General features: G+C 47.4%; 1 protein-coding gene across 5 annotated transcripts in view; it reads right to left on the reverse strand.

The window, feature by feature from the left end:
- KDM2B (lysine demethylase 2B) overlaps positions 1 to 16,331 on the reverse strand; it is a 98,147-nt gene that overhangs the window by 57,807 nt on the left and 24,009 nt on the right. For 4 of the 5 annotated variants that reach the window (XM_088532558.1, XM_088532556.1, XM_088532559.1 and 1 more), the window contains exons 5-8: positions 15,994 to 16,172; positions 13,141 to 13,247; positions 4,188 to 4,281; positions 3,134 to 3,287 (exon numbers count right to left, since the gene is read on the reverse strand). In XM_088532558.1, coding sequence (XP_088388684.1) covers positions 3,134 to 3,287; positions 4,188 to 4,281; positions 13,141 to 13,247; positions 15,994 to 16,172 — 534 coding nt within the window. Of the gene's footprint in view, positions 1 to 3,133; positions 3,288 to 4,187; positions 4,282 to 5,053; positions 5,138 to 13,140; positions 13,248 to 15,993; positions 16,173 to 16,331 lie in introns of those variants that run through there. The other variant, XM_088532561.1, reaches the window with a different exon arrangement.

The raw sequence follows: 16,331 nt of genomic DNA on the forward strand, positions 1-16,331 counted from the left end.
TGAGACCTGCAGGTGAAGGGCAAGGGGAGAGAGAAAAAGGTTCTAGCTGTAAAGGGAGAAAAAAATACTTTAATTTGAAGTAAAAGGGCAAGTACTAAATATATTCAAAACCTGGATAGCACTTTTGCATTAATTTAGTGAGCAGTATTTCAAACAGGCTGCAGGGGAGCAATCAGTGAAGAAAAAAAGTCACTGCACGTAAGTGAGAAACAAGTGGCTACAACAACCCCGAGCTGTAGAAATCTGAGGGCTGCTGCCCAAACCCTGGCTCAGTCGGTCCCTAACTCAGTGATAAGAGATTTCTAAATATTTTCCCCACAACCAACACCACAACAGACTTCATTCCACACATCCTCCCTGCAAGTCATCACTGGACAGAAGAAAGTCACAGCACAAAGAACACTGGACAAGCACCAGGTTTGACTGTAATGGATAAAATGTGGTTGTTTCTCTGCGAAGACAGAGGGTGAGCACTGAGGTTACGCTCTTCCTCTGTGGAGCATCGCAGCTCACACCTGGAAAGAGAAGAGCTCTCTCTGCAAAGCACTTCCCTCCCATCTGCCAGGTGGAGCAGACAGATGTGCCACAGCTGCTGCGCGCTGCAGCGGAGCAAGAGGAGTCACCTCGGCCAAACGTCATCCGTGTGAACACTCACCCGTAGGAGAGAATAAGAAGTGCCTGTGACGACACAGCCAGCACAGACACCGTAGGGTCACAGCACTCCCTGCTAAGGGCTCCTGCACAAGGACACGTTGTCTCAGATCCGAATAATATTAAGCAAGACTACAACAACCCACTCTGCAGACAGCACTTGGTTCGGTTTTCCTCTTGATACCACAGCTGTGAACCAGGCTCTGTCAGTGCTTTGGAGGTTAGAAGAACAGGTAGAAATTAACTGGTTTAAATTTAATCCTGAAAAGATGAAGGCAGCGTTGCAGAGGGAAATACCCTGGGGAGCACTGCAATTCTGCCTTCTGTAGGAATAACTCCCATTCCTGTCCAAGCCGTCTGTAGTTTTAGAGATTGGTGGGATCTACTGCTCATCCAGACTCCTAGAGGAGCCTTCATCTCCCACACGCCTGTGATCCTGCTGCCTCGTGTGCCTCAGGCGCAGCCCTCTGCGCCTCGTCGCCCTGACACGGGGACGCCTCCGAAGGCGCCCTGAACACAGCAGCACACAGCGTGTTTCAGACTCGAGGTCCCTCATTCCCAGCCAGGCTGGGCACCACCCCAGCACCCTGCGCTTCCTGAGGTCCCACCTGCCTGTGGAAGGTGTTTTCTCCATGGATGGCTGGAGCTAGTTGGAGTTTATCAGGCTCAGCTGATCGAGGACGGGAGATGAACCAGTTTTACAGAGAAATATCACTGTAACCTAAAAACTATCAGCAGTAATACTAAATACATACAAAACACTCCAGCATTAACTAATATGGCACTCACAGAAACCACGGCAAAGAGGTTATGGGGCTTGAACTGTTACACAGGGCTGTGCTCAACTTGCTGACCTTCTAATTAAGAAACATTCTTTTTTCACGTGAACGAGATTTTTTTTCTGACAAAATACAGCAGAGCAGGAACTCTGGAATCCACATGAGGGACTTAGGAGAAATTATTCATATATGCCTTTCAAATATGGCAAGGAGCCCAAAACTGCTGATACACTGGCATTTCTGCACACTGGGCTTTCCTAAGCAAACAGAGCTACAGTCAAAACCCACATTTGGAACCACTTCACTTTGGGCACCATGCTGCATTTGTGCCCCAACTCGCTGTATTCCGAGGGCTGAGCATGACTAACGGAGCACACGGAAAGCCTTGCTCGTAGGAGGCTGCTCACAAGGGAGTGAAGATAAATAAGAAGATGCAGTGACGGGGTCTAAGCAAACAGCACAGGCACATTCAAACACCCAGTTCAAACAGTTACAGCACATTCTGACCCGCTTCAAGGGAAGACCTAATTCCTTTAATGGATTAACTCCTCCACCCTCACAGCCGTTTTGCCTGTCACCTCACAGCCCAGCTCTTACCAAGCAGCCACTAAATGAGAAAGTTTATGCCTTTCAGCTGACACCAGCTATGCTTCCTAGTTAGCGAGAACATTATCACTGCCTTCTTATGACCCTGCACTCCCTCTGTCTTCAGGATTAAGAAAAAAAAATCACAAACTGCAAATCGAAAACTTATCTCCACAGAGTAGTTTTAGAAGCTGGAGAACCACCAACATGCCCTTCTATCAAAGAAAGAGGCTACCAATATTTATTTACCTGGTACAATCAACTAGAAAAAGGCAATGCACTATATCATTATAAACAGACTGATGGTCCCATAATAGAGAAAGCAAAGCCTGGTATTATTTTAAGTGAAGAGTGTTACTGCCTGCATGATCCTTAACCCAACTGAGGCCTGAGAGAAGGGCTGAGGCCACCAACCTTCAAAAGAGCAACCGTTAGGTTGCTCTGCAAGAACAGCCTGAATCATGAAGTGGGCAATGGAGCAAGACCTGCAAGATGTCCAGACTCAGCCCCATCACACAAGTACCGACAAGTTATTGCAATCAAATAAAGTTGTTCCCCCAAGAGCGCCTCTGAGGGGCAGAGTCACCCCGCACAGCGCTGCCTCTCCCAGGTACAGCCGTCTCCACCGGAGCCTGCGATGGTATCGAGACTCCTCTGGCTACAGAGACAAGGAAGGTTATTGAATGGTGAAACCTGCCAGAAGAGGTCACCAACTCCGGTCACTGAACAATCAAATATATTTAAGATCACTTATATCACTAAAAAAAAAGAAAGACAAAGATTTTTTTTTTCTGAGAAGGCCAAAACAAAGAAGCCCAAGCAGTTAAAAACTCGTAGCAATTCTGATGAGAAGTTGTCAGCTGTCAGTCCCAGAGATCCAAGCCCTCTCTGCATTTCCCTGGCACACAACACGGGATCACTGCACACACTTTATCACCAGCACACTTTATCACTTTGTATGGTACCATTTCTGGGAAATTCAGCCCTAGCCTATCTTTTGGCACTGCAAATAGAGAGGCCAACAAGGGGTTTAGACATGAAGTTTTGTGTTACAGGCAAGAACTGTTAGTTAAGCACAATCCCAGTGATAGCAAAGCCAGCTAATTAACAAGAGATACCTGAAGGAATGAAGAACGTATAGCCTTGTTTCAGCTCAATTCTTTGGCATCGCTCCACCCTGTCTCCCAGGAAGATATCACTTTGCTTTCCTGAGAGGACCCATTCTTCATAAAGTTCTAGATTCTGCAGAGTAGGCGGAATCAGCCAGAAGATCTAAAAATAAAACAAAGATTTAACTCTTACCAACGGTAAACAAAATTAAATAGTTGAGAAGCTCCAGCAAGGCTATCGTATGTCAAGGAAATAACACAGCACCACTTATTTTCTGCATAAAATGTGTGTTTTGCAGGTGCTGTATGCAGAGGTCCACAGCAGACAGCAGCAGCAATTAGAAGATAGGCTTGAAGTGGCAAGATAACTGTCAGTTGTCATAGTGCTGCCACAAAACATCTTATTCAAAAGATGCTTCCACAGGGGCTATTTTCAGTCAAAAACAGTGTGTGGGCAAGCTACAACTCCACTGGACATATACAGGCGAACAATACTTATACCCTGGAGAAGATCAATCCGTTGTATTTATTTCCATGTCTATCACACCTTATGTGCACTATAAATGGGAAAAGCAAGATAAAACAAGGTCCTGAACGCAGCCATGTGTGACGTATATTTTAATATTTCTGTATCCTGCACTGTTTCCATTCAGGGAGGTGGGCACATGCACCCCGTTAAGGAATGTGGAATCTCTGTGAGGAAGCTGAGAAGCTCCAGCTCCAGGAGGAGACTTACGAGGGCACTCTGACCCGACAAGGGTACACAGAGCCACGTACGTGCCGCAAGACACTTCCTACCACGTAGCAACAGCCAGCCTGAAACCAGCACCACCACCAAACACCACGTCAGGTATTTCAAATATATTATTGCTTCTTTCATATAGGAAAAGGGCACTCTTCTAGTTCAGCTAACTTTAAGCACAACAATAAAGCTGGGTGAAACAGACCCATCGCTGCTCAGCAAAAGGAAAACAATAATAATGATGAAAAGAACGAAAGCAGCTCCTCTTTCCCCATACAAGCTGCAAGGAAATAAAAATATCAAACAGCAAGGTTCACCTACCTTCCCCCCACGGAAAACGTGATACCACACTGAAGTGCCACCGAAATCAATGTGAAAATCAGTGAAGCATCCTTTCACACTCATCAAACAGTACCTGAAAACACAGCGAAGAACAGAAATGAATCAGGCTTAAACAGTATTTTTCACGTCTTGATGTGCAGATGTAACTTCATGAGTGACAGCACCTCCACATATTAAGTTTTTGCCTTTATTTTACTGTTTTTTGCCTCATGAAGCAACTCTAATTAGGATTCTGCTGGAAAATATGCATCTCCGAGTTTGAGCTTGCTGTTGGCACACCTGGAAGAAAAGCTTTCAGAGTTAAAGAATGGAAAAACAGTAAAAGTTGTATCTTCAGAAATATTTCTTATGCCACTGCCTACCCCCAGGGTGATCTGTTTAATGCTCTCCGTCACCGCTCACGAGATGTAACCTTCACCAAAAGTTGTACACAATTTGCTTCAAAGACGAAAGTTTTGAAAAATCTAGATTTGCTTATAAATCTTCCTTGGTGCTTATGACCTCCTTGCCACTAACGCAAGAATTAGGGGAAAGAAAACTCAATTTGACAAATTAACTCATTTTTGTTCACATCTCCAGACATTCCTACATTAAAAAACAAAAAGGCACCAGCTGGCAGTGCTGCAAAGTCTCAAATCCACTGTACTATTATTTTTTTAATGCCTTCCCGATGCAGGTTTTCCAAGAGGTCTAAAGCCTGCCGTGCTGGGAGGACACCCGGGAGCTCTCGCCGCGCTGCGCGGATCTCCAGCCTCCATCTGTAACTAATGGCCGCATCGCAGCCGCCCTCCTCGCTGTCGGCACCTTTGCGAACGCAGGAAACACACACCACTTAACCCACTAACCTCTTTTCCTTGTTCCGGTCGCCGTTTCATGGCTTTTTGGGGGGGAAGAGAAGGAGGGGGATGGTTATGGAAACAGCACCAGAAAGGGATTTGGAGGGGAGGAAAAAAAAAAAAATAGGGGGAAAAAACGGTTTCATTTAAGTGTGTCTTTTTCTCATCACATTCAGGTAGGGGAGCTCAGCAGTATGCAGCCGGCGTGCAAAAGCGCCTCTAGATGATAGGCTGGCGAGGACCTTACCATGTGTCTGCGGGAGGCTGGCAAATCAGCGGCCCGCTCGGTCCGTAAGAGCCGCTGCTAAGCAACGGCGCGGGCGAGCGGGGCCGCAGCGCTGCGCTGCTGCTGCTGCTGCTGCTGTCATGCGGGCGCAGGGCCCCGCGCCCGCCGCAGCGCCCGCCGCAGCGCCCGCCAAGCGCGGCGCCTCCTGCCCCTGCGCGAGGGCCGACGGCTGCCCCGGCTGCCTTGGGAAAAGAAGGGAAAAAACAAAAAATCGCAGCTAGCCGTGCGGCTGTCTAGACTCTCAAGATGCCTCCTTTCAAAATATGAGTCCTTCCCTGCCAAATACCTTTTTATTTATTTCTTCCTCTGTTTTCTCTACTGAGATGTTGCTGATGTTGAGTTGGATGGGAATTTGGGCAATAAAACAGGGTTAGAAAGGAAGTTGCCTTTCCCCCAGCCAGAAGGCGAGAAGGCCCACGTTGAATAATTGCTAATAAAACAAAAAGCAACACGCAATGCCCATGCAGGTAGCAGTGGTTGGCATCAGCTGGGTACCCATTTGGGTTGTTTAAAGCAAAAAATAGAATCCTTACAGATCCATTGGTTTTGGTTTCCAAAAGGTCAGATATGAAATAAATCATGTTCGCAAAATTCTGCTAAAGCAGTGATTCCCACCTAAAATTACCCCTTTGCATTAAGGTATTCCAAAATAGTCTAAGTGGCCACACATTAGCCCCAGTTTTGTTTAATTCTTTCATAATCGATAACCTAACCTCAAAGCCACTGATGTGTTTCTATTGAGAGGGGAAATGACAGCATTAAATCCCTCGTCAAATCCCAAGTGCTCAAAATTTACTTCTGTTTGCCTCGCTCGCTTCCCTCTGAATTCCTGAAACTCCCTCAACGCCACTGCAAGAAAGGTGTGTTTAGGGAAAGAGCCACATACGGCAGCTAATAAAAAAAACCTCCAAAGCACGTGAAAAGGAAAAAAATAAATAAATAAGTGGGACGGGTTTAGCCTCGCTCCGTCCACCATGAGCGGGGCCGGGCAGAGCGCCTTTGCACTGACCTCTGCCGCTTCCTCTTGCGCCGGGCTCCGCAGTCACATGGGCCGCGCGGGCGGCAGCGCTGCTGCTCGCGGGAAGGACGCAACTTTTTTTTTTTTTTTTTTTTTTTTTTTTTTAGGTTTTTCCATAACAAAGCAATAACGACATAAATAACAACAAATAGAGGAAAGAAAGAAAAAAAAAAAAGAAGAAATGCATCCATGCTGAAAGAAAAGGAAAAACTGTGTGCGCTGCTGGGCTGTGATGGGCAACGTGACCCCGCTGTGGCGATGGGGAGGCAAGCACGCCGGTGCTGCGCCCTCAAAACACTGATGGCTGCAGAAGATGCCCCGAGTTTGGATTTCCTTCTCGCAAGGGCTACCACAGCGGGGCCCCGCGGACGCCCCTCACTGCCCTCGCTCGGGGTGTCTGGCATGTGGCTGCTTGTACCCTGTGGGGGATGAGGGGGTCCCCTCCCTGCAGCCGAGCTGGCTCTGCGCTCTCTTCTCGCCTGAAATGCCTCGAGTCAAAGCACTAATATTTTGGGGGAAGGATCTGTGGGATAGAGGGGAAAGGGGGGCTCCGCATCCCTCCACCCCCCTCAAATTGTTAGTTGGCAAAAGGATGGGAAGAAACATGGAGCAACCTGCAAACTCGCAGGGAGGAACAACCCCCAAGATCCCTCCAGGGAGAGAGAAGCAGCAGGCGCAGATGGAGATGAGGCAAACGGGGAGCGCACGGGGACAACGGGGGACCCCGCATGGCGCTCAGGGGCAGCCGGGGCGCCCCCGGCGCAGCGGCCGTGCGCGGCTCCGGTGCCTGGGTGAGCGCGCGGGAGACAAAGGCGGCGGGATGGAGCGCGGGGCCGCGGCGGCGGCGCACATGCACGCGGGGAGCGCGCGCGGGGGCAGCGTTACCCTGAGCCTCGGCGCCGCGTCCCCCGCGAGAGGCCCCGGGCGCCGCGGGGCTCTCGCTCCCTCTGGCATCGCGGGGGCTCCCCCGGCGCAGAGCTCGGCCCCTAAACCACTCCCAGAGCCCAGCAGAAGCTCCTGGTTTCTGCTCGGGCCAATGAGGAAGGTATCGCTGCCTCTTCCTTCCTCCCGGGAGCCGCGGCGGCTGCTTGAAATCCCCCAGTGTGAAACCGAATCCCCCCAGCCCATGAGGCGGCGGCAGCGGCCCACGACGGGCACGCAGGCTGCCCTTCCCCGAGGCCCATCCACGGGGCAGGCAAGCGGCAGGAAACCCGCAGGAAGCCATAGCCTTAAGCGTGGGGCAACTGTGGGTGCTCCCGGCCAGGCCCTGCCACCCAAAGCCACGGCTCGCACCCGCCAGACACCAGAGCCAGGACCAAAGCAAGAAGCGGCAGCACTGGCGTGCGCGCCCAAACCGCAAGCAACCCTTGGGGACACACGCAGAGACCTCGCGGGCAACCGGTTATTTGCCCCCCAGCCCTTGGATTTTGGCAATAACAGCCCCCCCAGAGGATGGGTTGAACTGCACCCAGCTACCACTTCAAGCTGCCTGCAAAACCTGGTTGCTCCAGCTGCCATGCTGCTAATGCTCGAAAGGTTCCCTTTGAACTCCAAGAACAGAGGGGCCTCTTTTTTTTTTTAGTTAAAAGCTCAAATTGCGGAGGAGGCAGCCACAGCTGCAAGAGAACCAGGCGACCTGCCGCACCACACCGGGGTGGTCCTGTCTGCCCACAGCAGTGCTGAGCTGGAGCGGCGCTTTGGTATCTGCGGGAACCCAACTCATTTCTTCCTTGCCACCCGGCTTTCCAGCTTTGGGCTCGCCACAAACACTTTTTTTTTTTTTTTTTTTTTTAATGATGGTGCTTATCTGCAGCTAGACGTGTGACACTGCAAGTCTTCCAAGCTGTGCATGAACGAGGAGCTGAGCCTAGCGCATCGACTCGAAGCCGTCAGATTTTATCTGCTTTGTTATCTAATAAGTGGGAATGAGCACGTTTTCTTATTGGTCTACTTTCCTAGCACTTATTGCACTTACACAGAAGCAATTCACAAGTGACATGCAAACTGCATACAGGCACCAGGCAGGACTGGGCTCCCTCCCTTCCAAAAGCCATTTGTCTCCAGGGCTACAGCCTCAGCTTCTAACAGGACCACAGAGCAGCAAGGCATTTTAGCACCTGCCTAAATCCCTGCCTATTTAGTGAAGGAATGAATAGGAAGAATGGGATGGCTGAATTACAGCCTAACAGAGGAAAACCAGGGCTAGCTGTTACACAGAGGATGGAAACAGAGCAGCATCCTTTTGTGGATAGACAGATGTTTCATGCAAGGATACATCGCCCTTCTTAACTGAAGGTCGGCAGTGATGCAAAGACCTGTTACAGCAGTGCTTAGATATGTTAAATAATAGGGAGAACTTGTAAGAGAGGAAAAAAAAAAAAAGGTGCTATGGTAACTGTGGCTTTAGTTTCCATTTGCTCCATAATGCAACTTTTATCAAGTTGCTAGAAATGCCTGTTACTCTTTCCACAGCCACCACATCTCAGCACAGCTGCTACTTCACTGCCGCTGCTCTGCAAACAGTCTCGCAAGGCTAAGGACATAAAACCTACCAAGAGTCAGGGAGGAGCCCTATCATTTCAGCAACACTGACTTGATAAATAAGAAATCAAACCAGTGCTTTGGGGGTTTGGCTCAGTTTGGGGGTTTTGCAAGTTGTTTCAGTCCAGCCTGATTTTAAACAGAAAACTAAGCGTGTTTGAGGGACATAAGAAGAGTGCATCTTGAAGACGCATGTTGGAGAAAGGAAGCAGTTCTAAACCCAGTTTCCTTTTCTCAAATTTCTTACCTTTAGGATTGCAATACTGCAGACATCTACAAGCTAACCCCTAAAAGCTGGGCTCATTGCAGCCCTGCCTCTTCCACTCGCACCGGCTCACAGCGCGGTGCCCTCCCTTAAGCCTGCGCCGTGCTCATCAATCCCTTTGCTGAGCTGCTTTATCTCACTAATCTGATAGAAAGTCCCAGGTTTTATTTGTCTTTGGGAGGGGGAAGGGAAGAGCTGGCTAAATCAGCTCGCAGATGGGTGTGACAAATGCTGGCATTAACGCAAGGGAAATAGATAAACAAAAGGTAAATAAATAAAAACTTACAGCTGGGGCATGTAAGAGGGGAGATGAGAGGAGAGGCTTCCTGTCCTGGGTAGCAATGAGCTCGCCCAGCGCATCGTGTAGCCTCCAAGTATGGGGTTTGCCCATGAACCTGCTCTGAGCTCTCCTGCTCTTCTGCACTGTCCTTCCCTGTCCCATCTGCAGATACACGCAGGTACGCGAAGGTTTGGATGGCCCAAGAAGCCCATGTAGTTCTAGGTTCTTTTCCACCCAGAGCAGGCCCCTGCCCACCTCACTCTGCCCCTGCACTATGGCAGGTTCGAGCACCAAGGATGGAAAAAAAGTCGGCCTGGGACTCTCCTAGCAAAGGGGATGGGACAACGTAGACACGGGACGCTCTTTTTCAGGGGCAATGCCAGCTTACACCAGTTTGAAGTTTGCCACACTACAATCTCAGCTAGTCAGGCCCCTAATTTCTCATGTTGTCTTACTGTCTGAAATTAAGAGGCAATACTCCAAGTTTCACATATTTTTGATTTACATCATTTTCCCAGTTCATTTTCCAGGGCTCCTCCTAGGCAAGTAGTCATTTACTTACAGACAAAAGATAACCTCATTATCTTTTTTTTTCCCCCCCCTTTCTTTTTAAAGTTAATGGTGCAAGTCCATGTGAAAGCCAGGACGGTCTCCAGTGCATGCAGTGCTCCTAGTGACGGAACGGACAGAGCAGATGGAGCGTTCTCCAACTTCATTCCCAGCACGGAACTTGACGTACAGTAGCCAAGACAGACATTTGTGTCTGGTAATACCATCTGTGTCTGCAAAACCACAATGCTTTCACTGGAGTGCTTTTTGTTTGTAGGGAACACACTAATGGTGGGGATTGCATCCTGCAAACTCTTAGCATTACAAGAACACTAAGGCCAAAAACAGGATGAACCAATCCAGTTTCTGAGGAACAACAACCAGCAATAAGGAATATGAGTATGGGGGATTTGCATAGAACAACAGGCAGCATGAAACCAGTGACAGCCCTTATATTTAGCTCCACCATTGAACATAATCTCCTCAATAAGGGCTCATGCCCTCCGAGTACTCACAGCAATAGTCAAGACTAACATTTACACAGGAGAGGGTCGGTCTTAATTTCTGAAGATAGAGAAAGGTAATCTCCTGAGAAGTTCAGGTCTAAACTGGCCAAGTTCATGGAAGAGAAATCTCCTGAGAATTACTAAGCACACAGAAACCACAAGAAGTGGCTGCCTGAACTGCAAGTGCTTGAGGTTTGGCAGACTCATCACGAGCAGCATCACTTCATGCTCGTGCTGTTCTCACGCTCCGCCCAGGGCACTTACAACAGCAGGCAGGTTCCCGAGCACCGTGGAGCCGTGCCCTGACCCAGTACAGCCACTCACATGCTCCTAAGCTATCAGCATCCCTTATGAACGGAGTATTTGCTACTGTTTTAGACTGACAAGGGTTTTGTACCGCCAGTGCCATAAATCAGCCTTCTCCACCTTTAGGCTAGGCCAGCTATTACTAACGTTATCCCTATACCTCCTCACCCTGGCCACATCACTTTTGCTTTTAACCCTCATGAGTGATAATTCTTCCTTTCCCTCACATTAAACCCAAACTCTTTTCAAATTTCAAGCACTCTGAGTCTTTCACTATTTTCACTCTACCTGTCGCACCTCGTAGTTCACCAAGGTGCCAACCTCCTCCCTCGTTCTGCTGGTGACAGTGACCTCTGTGGCTGTGTCTGCTGCTTCCTCGGGCTCCTCCTTCCTCTCTCCCAGGCCATCCCCCCACATGGGAAAAGCTCCATGTCAAAATCTGTTGAATTGCTACTTCTTCTAAATCCCTCTTTGAAACCCACCATCTGGCATTTTATGAAGCAAGTAGTGAATTGCAAGAATATACTCTTGCTTTTTCTGCTAGATTCACAGTTAGTCATGTTGTTACCTTATTCTCCCACACCACCTGTCTTGTTTACTTGCTCCTTTTTCAGCATCTGGAACATGCCTGCTCTAGGAAAGGGACTGTCATTTTTCCCTCTTACCTTGCACAATCCATGCATCCCAAAGCTCTGAATCACAATTCTGTTTCATAGCTTTAGCATATTGTAAATAAGAATATTTAGTAGATGAGCAACTGGGAAACAAGTTGTCTGGCCTCTACTTTCTGCTCTGTCACAGGCTGATTGTGTGACTTAGGCCAGTCACTCAGAACATTCCCAAATCCAAGCGTGAAATTCGGCACTCCCATCCATACCTAGTTATGCTGACAAGCAGACAAGCAGCTTACTTTTTTGGAAGGAGGGGGTATCTTTAGCTTCCACTGAAAACAATGGTACCGCATGTCACAGGACTGGGCTTCCCACGGCGCTGGCCACGGAGCCGCTCGTGCTGTGTGGACTGGTACCTTCCAAAATGTCCATTTTTGCACAATGAGGGAGTAAATGCTGCGTATCACTTTCTGACTGCACACTCCTCTGGTATATGTTAGTACCAATCTATTTTAGACATTACGGTTTGGAAACAGTTCTGAGCAATTTGCAGAGCACTAGAGGTCGGCTCAACGGCAGAGCTTGGGCTGGCGCCAGCATCACGTTTGGCCGATGGAAAACGCCTCCAAAACACAAACACGGTTAAAGCAACTCAGAACTTCCAGGATGACACGGCCCTCGACTGCCATACAGGGCAACAGCTCTTATTCCCTTTAACAGTAACTCCTGTTCCATTTGTACTAGTTTCCATGAAAACGGAAACTTTCTATTATTGCCGTGCATATTTCCATGTATATTTCCACCCCCCCAATATATTTACATATTTTTCAAATGCCATATAAAAACAACTACAAGACACACATCTATACAGAAGGAAAAGTGAGGTTATGCTCATCCGCAGACTAGATACAAAATAGGCAGAAGCAGGGCAAACCATCCTTCTGTCTCAAATTTGGCCGAACTAAGTCCTCTAAAACGCTACACAGTAAGGACAAATTTTGATCTTGCTGCCCAACAAGTCAACAGGAAAATAAGCTGGCACAAAGGCCAGAGACAGAGTTTTCTGTGGAGACATCAAGCTATTAAAAATGGATTTACGTGTTCAAGTTCATTCCACAAAATGCCCCTCAGCTAACAACTTTGCAACCATTATCAGACTGAACCCAGGGAGGATTTGAATGCAGTCTATAGAAGAAAGGCTTTGATTACTTTGTATGACATATCTGCATCCTGTGAACCAATTTCTTTGGGTAGCGGTTTTAAAGAATTTACTGCTCAAGGTCAGAGGTAGTCTGCCATTTTCAGAATAAAGAGAACTGCTCAAAACTCAAAAATTGAAAGGTATTTTTCAAAGGGATTTGATTAAAGATCATGTGTATTCAATGAATCTCAAACTTTAGATTGATTATTTCTCAATAAAAAAAGAGAATAAAATGTATTGATAACTTTTAAAATGAATTTTTAGATTAAAAAGGTAGAATGTTCCTCTCCCGAAAATATCACCCACAGGCCTTAAGACTTGAAAGATCCATTATAAAGTTCTCAAACATAAAACTGATTTCTTTAAAACCAGAAGCAGTTCATTGGCATTACAGAGCTCAAGCAGGTCAGTCGCATCGACCCCCCTTCCTGCTCACAATAAATCAATATCTGCTCTTCTATCAGCTTTTGAGTTGAAAGGAATCAAGCAAAGAGGTCAGAAGTAGAGCTTTTTAAAGACTTAAGCAAACTTACTTTTTCACTTTGGGGTATTTCATCTCTGAAATAGCATTGGTCGCATCCGTCTGTCTCTCTTTCAAGTGCTGTGGCCACATATTATCCACCCAGTCGACTAAGTCCACCTGAAATCCCCATCAAAATGAACTGTTAGTCACCAGGCACACAACAGGACACACTCCTGTCAGACACAGCTCCACAAACAACAGCAAAAACAGCTTGGCAGTCGGTTTAACTGTGTGCCAATCCTGACAACAGGCACCTGTGAGCACTTACACTATCACCTGTTAGCCTGTATTCAAATGTATTTTTGTAGCTAACATTCTAAAAAAGACATTAATGAACACTGAAACACAAACATAAGAGATGATATTATTCCAATACTTTACATTTCAAGGAACATTAGCTCTATTTTTCTGGCCAAATTTTGATTTGAGCAATGACATTACTGCCTACTAAGTGTTTCCTTTATAGCACTGCTTGGGTATAAAATTCACCAAAGTCCTTGTCTGAAAGCCAAACTTGGAAAAGCGTGGGCAGGAGCAGAGAGGGGAGGCTGAGCACGGAGAATGACACTGGCAGCAAAGCCAAGAGGAGAAGGAAGCCAAAGGCTCTTCAGAGATGTTGTGACACGGCTCCTGTACTGGGTCCTAAATTGTGGACAACCATTTCTGTCCTTAAAATGACAGGAAGGACAAGCTGGTGACGCCTCCTTCTTTGGTCTGCATTATGGAGGAGTTTGTGCTGGATACTCATAATAGTTCTTGCTGGAATACAAGCGGGTCTTGTACTGAGTTTCAGTGTTGGGAAAACAGGAATAAACTAGAGGAGCCCAAGGATGGAGGCTGTAGTGCTGCATTTGGCCACAGTGTGGCTGTACATCCTGAGCCTGTTCAGCAAACAGTGACAGAAACGAACCTCCACTCAGGGGTCCAGAAGGGCTTCAAGGCTCAACACGGGCTCAGGCTGCAGCAGGAACAGAGAAGGCCACTTGAGTTGTGGGTAGCACTTCCACCAGCCTCCTGACTGGTGAATCCCCTAATGGGGCCACCCAGGGACATTATTTGTGGGAGCCAGCCCAGTGGTTCATATCCCAGAGGATCTTCCTCATACTGCCATTAACATGTGAAATTTGTGCAGATTGGCCCTCTCTGTTCCTCCGTCTGCACCAGGTACTGGTGGTAGCTCACAGCCCTGTGAAATGAGGCAAAGGGAGAGGTAACGTAGCCAGCAGGTGGAGGAGCAGCGTGTTGCAGATACAGGAGCCATGACCTGGAACTCCATGAGCCGCCTCGCAGTCGCCAGAGATGCCTCGGGATGTACAGCCGCACAGCCAAAGGCAGCACATGGCATTTGGGTCCACAGGACACCAAACTGACAGTTACTGACCAGATTCTGCCATAATTCTCACGTGCTGATACCCCAATCCACACCCTTTACACACTAAGGAACCTGAATAGAGTATTTCTGCTTTATGTGGGCTGAGAAGCTCTGCAGTCCCAAGGGGCTTCTTTTCTACAAATCCAGTGCCAGGATCTGACTTCATGTTCTGGATTTCCTCGCAGTCCCTGGTGTCCTCTCTTCTATCCCTCATCTAATGGGGATGCCAATGTCTCCTGCAGTAAGACTGAAATACTGCTGGTTTTAAAAAAGAAATATTCATTTACAAGTAAACCAGGTACCTAATAGCACTTTCCACTGCTTAGAGCCCAGGAAACGTGCACAGGTGTTTGAACAGCTCGCTGAGCAAGATGTGCTTGGGAAGCCCAGGATCAGCTGAACACCAGAAACTCCCCAGGGCACTCCCCACCTGCCAGCTAGGGCCTGAATGACAGCAAAAGCCTGCACGAACTTTCAAAAATGCACTTCATGTCTCATTTGCAATATGTGCTTAACAGAACACAAATGCCTATTTAAGAATTACTTCTAAAGTAACTCTTCTCCAATCTATTTTTGACCTGTTCGGGCGTAAGTGTGGTGTTTATATTGTCTGCATAGGCCAGAGATGCCCCTGTAAAAGAACGGCTGTAAAAGAACCAGGACAGCGTTTAGAAGTGGAAAGGGTGAAGTGCTGGAACACATGAATGAAATGATCTTTATCAGCAGTGTCACGGTTTCATCAGCTCTGCCTCCCCTGGGTAACAAAATCACCAGCGTTCTGCACCCTTCAAAAACCCATACAATACAAGCCCACCCACTTTTTTTCTGACTCTACTGCAGTAATTATGCTCACTTAATTATGTTTAAATTTCTATATTTAATACATGTGTTTTCAATTTATTTGACTCATAACCCCTTGAACATTTTTCAGTGGCTAGCAGAGCCCATATATAAGGAATTTAAGCTTTCTCCTAATAGCTTTAAGCTTCCTCCCCCCACCTCTAGACACTTTAAGAGATTATCCATAACCTCCCTCCTCACCAAGCCACAGATTTAGACTGTTCTTTTAATGTATTATTAGCTAATCTTTATTCTTTATATTTTCCACTAAAAATAACTCTATTGTTATTTTGCATTAGGTTGCATTTGCACATCAACACTTATAAAAACATCAAAAGGCAATGGACAGATATTTAATTTTGGGTGCAATTTCCCTTAAATACCTTAAGAGGAGCTGGGTATCTGTGCAAATTGCATGATTAAGAGCTCATCAGATACCTAATTCCTGTGAGTTAAGTTCCACTGTCCAGGAGATCAGCTTTCTGCTAAGATAAAAATGAGATCCCAGCACTCAACAGATGGGAGTTAGAGCTGCTTCAACTCGCTTGACTTGTTTGGGGTGCATCCTGCACCCCAGGTTTATTCCTGCTAAAGCTGCAGGTAATTAGCAAGAAGTTGATAACAAACCCCCTCACCGCAGGGATCTCTTACCACGTTGGGGCGCTTGACGATGTTCTCCAGCTTCGTGTGACTGAACTCCAGGCTGATGACGTTGTAGAGTTTCTCACGCTGGGCCTCTGGTGTCTCGTAGTACCTCACAAACTGGGACATGCTCATTTCCACTCCCCTTTGGGTATTCACATCCATCACATCCACGATACGGCGGCTGCCTGCAAACACAAGGAACCACTCTTAAAAAAAACGCTTGCCTTTGCTTTATTTTCCATGCATACGTTCTTGACAACCACAGTGAACTGGTGTTAGAGGATGAGGCACTAACATCTGTCCCTCCACAGGGCTGCTCTTCAGCAGCTCCAGCAGTGAGCGGA

Source organism: Tinamus guttatus, unplaced genomic scaffold, assembly GCF_059628265.1.
Source record: "Tinamus guttatus ecotype Peru unplaced genomic scaffold, ASM5962826v1 Tinamus_guttatus_pri_ptg000459l, whole genome shotgun sequence".
In the NCBI taxonomy this organism is placed as follows: Eukaryota; Metazoa; Chordata; class Aves; order Tinamiformes; family Tinamidae; genus Tinamus; species Tinamus guttatus.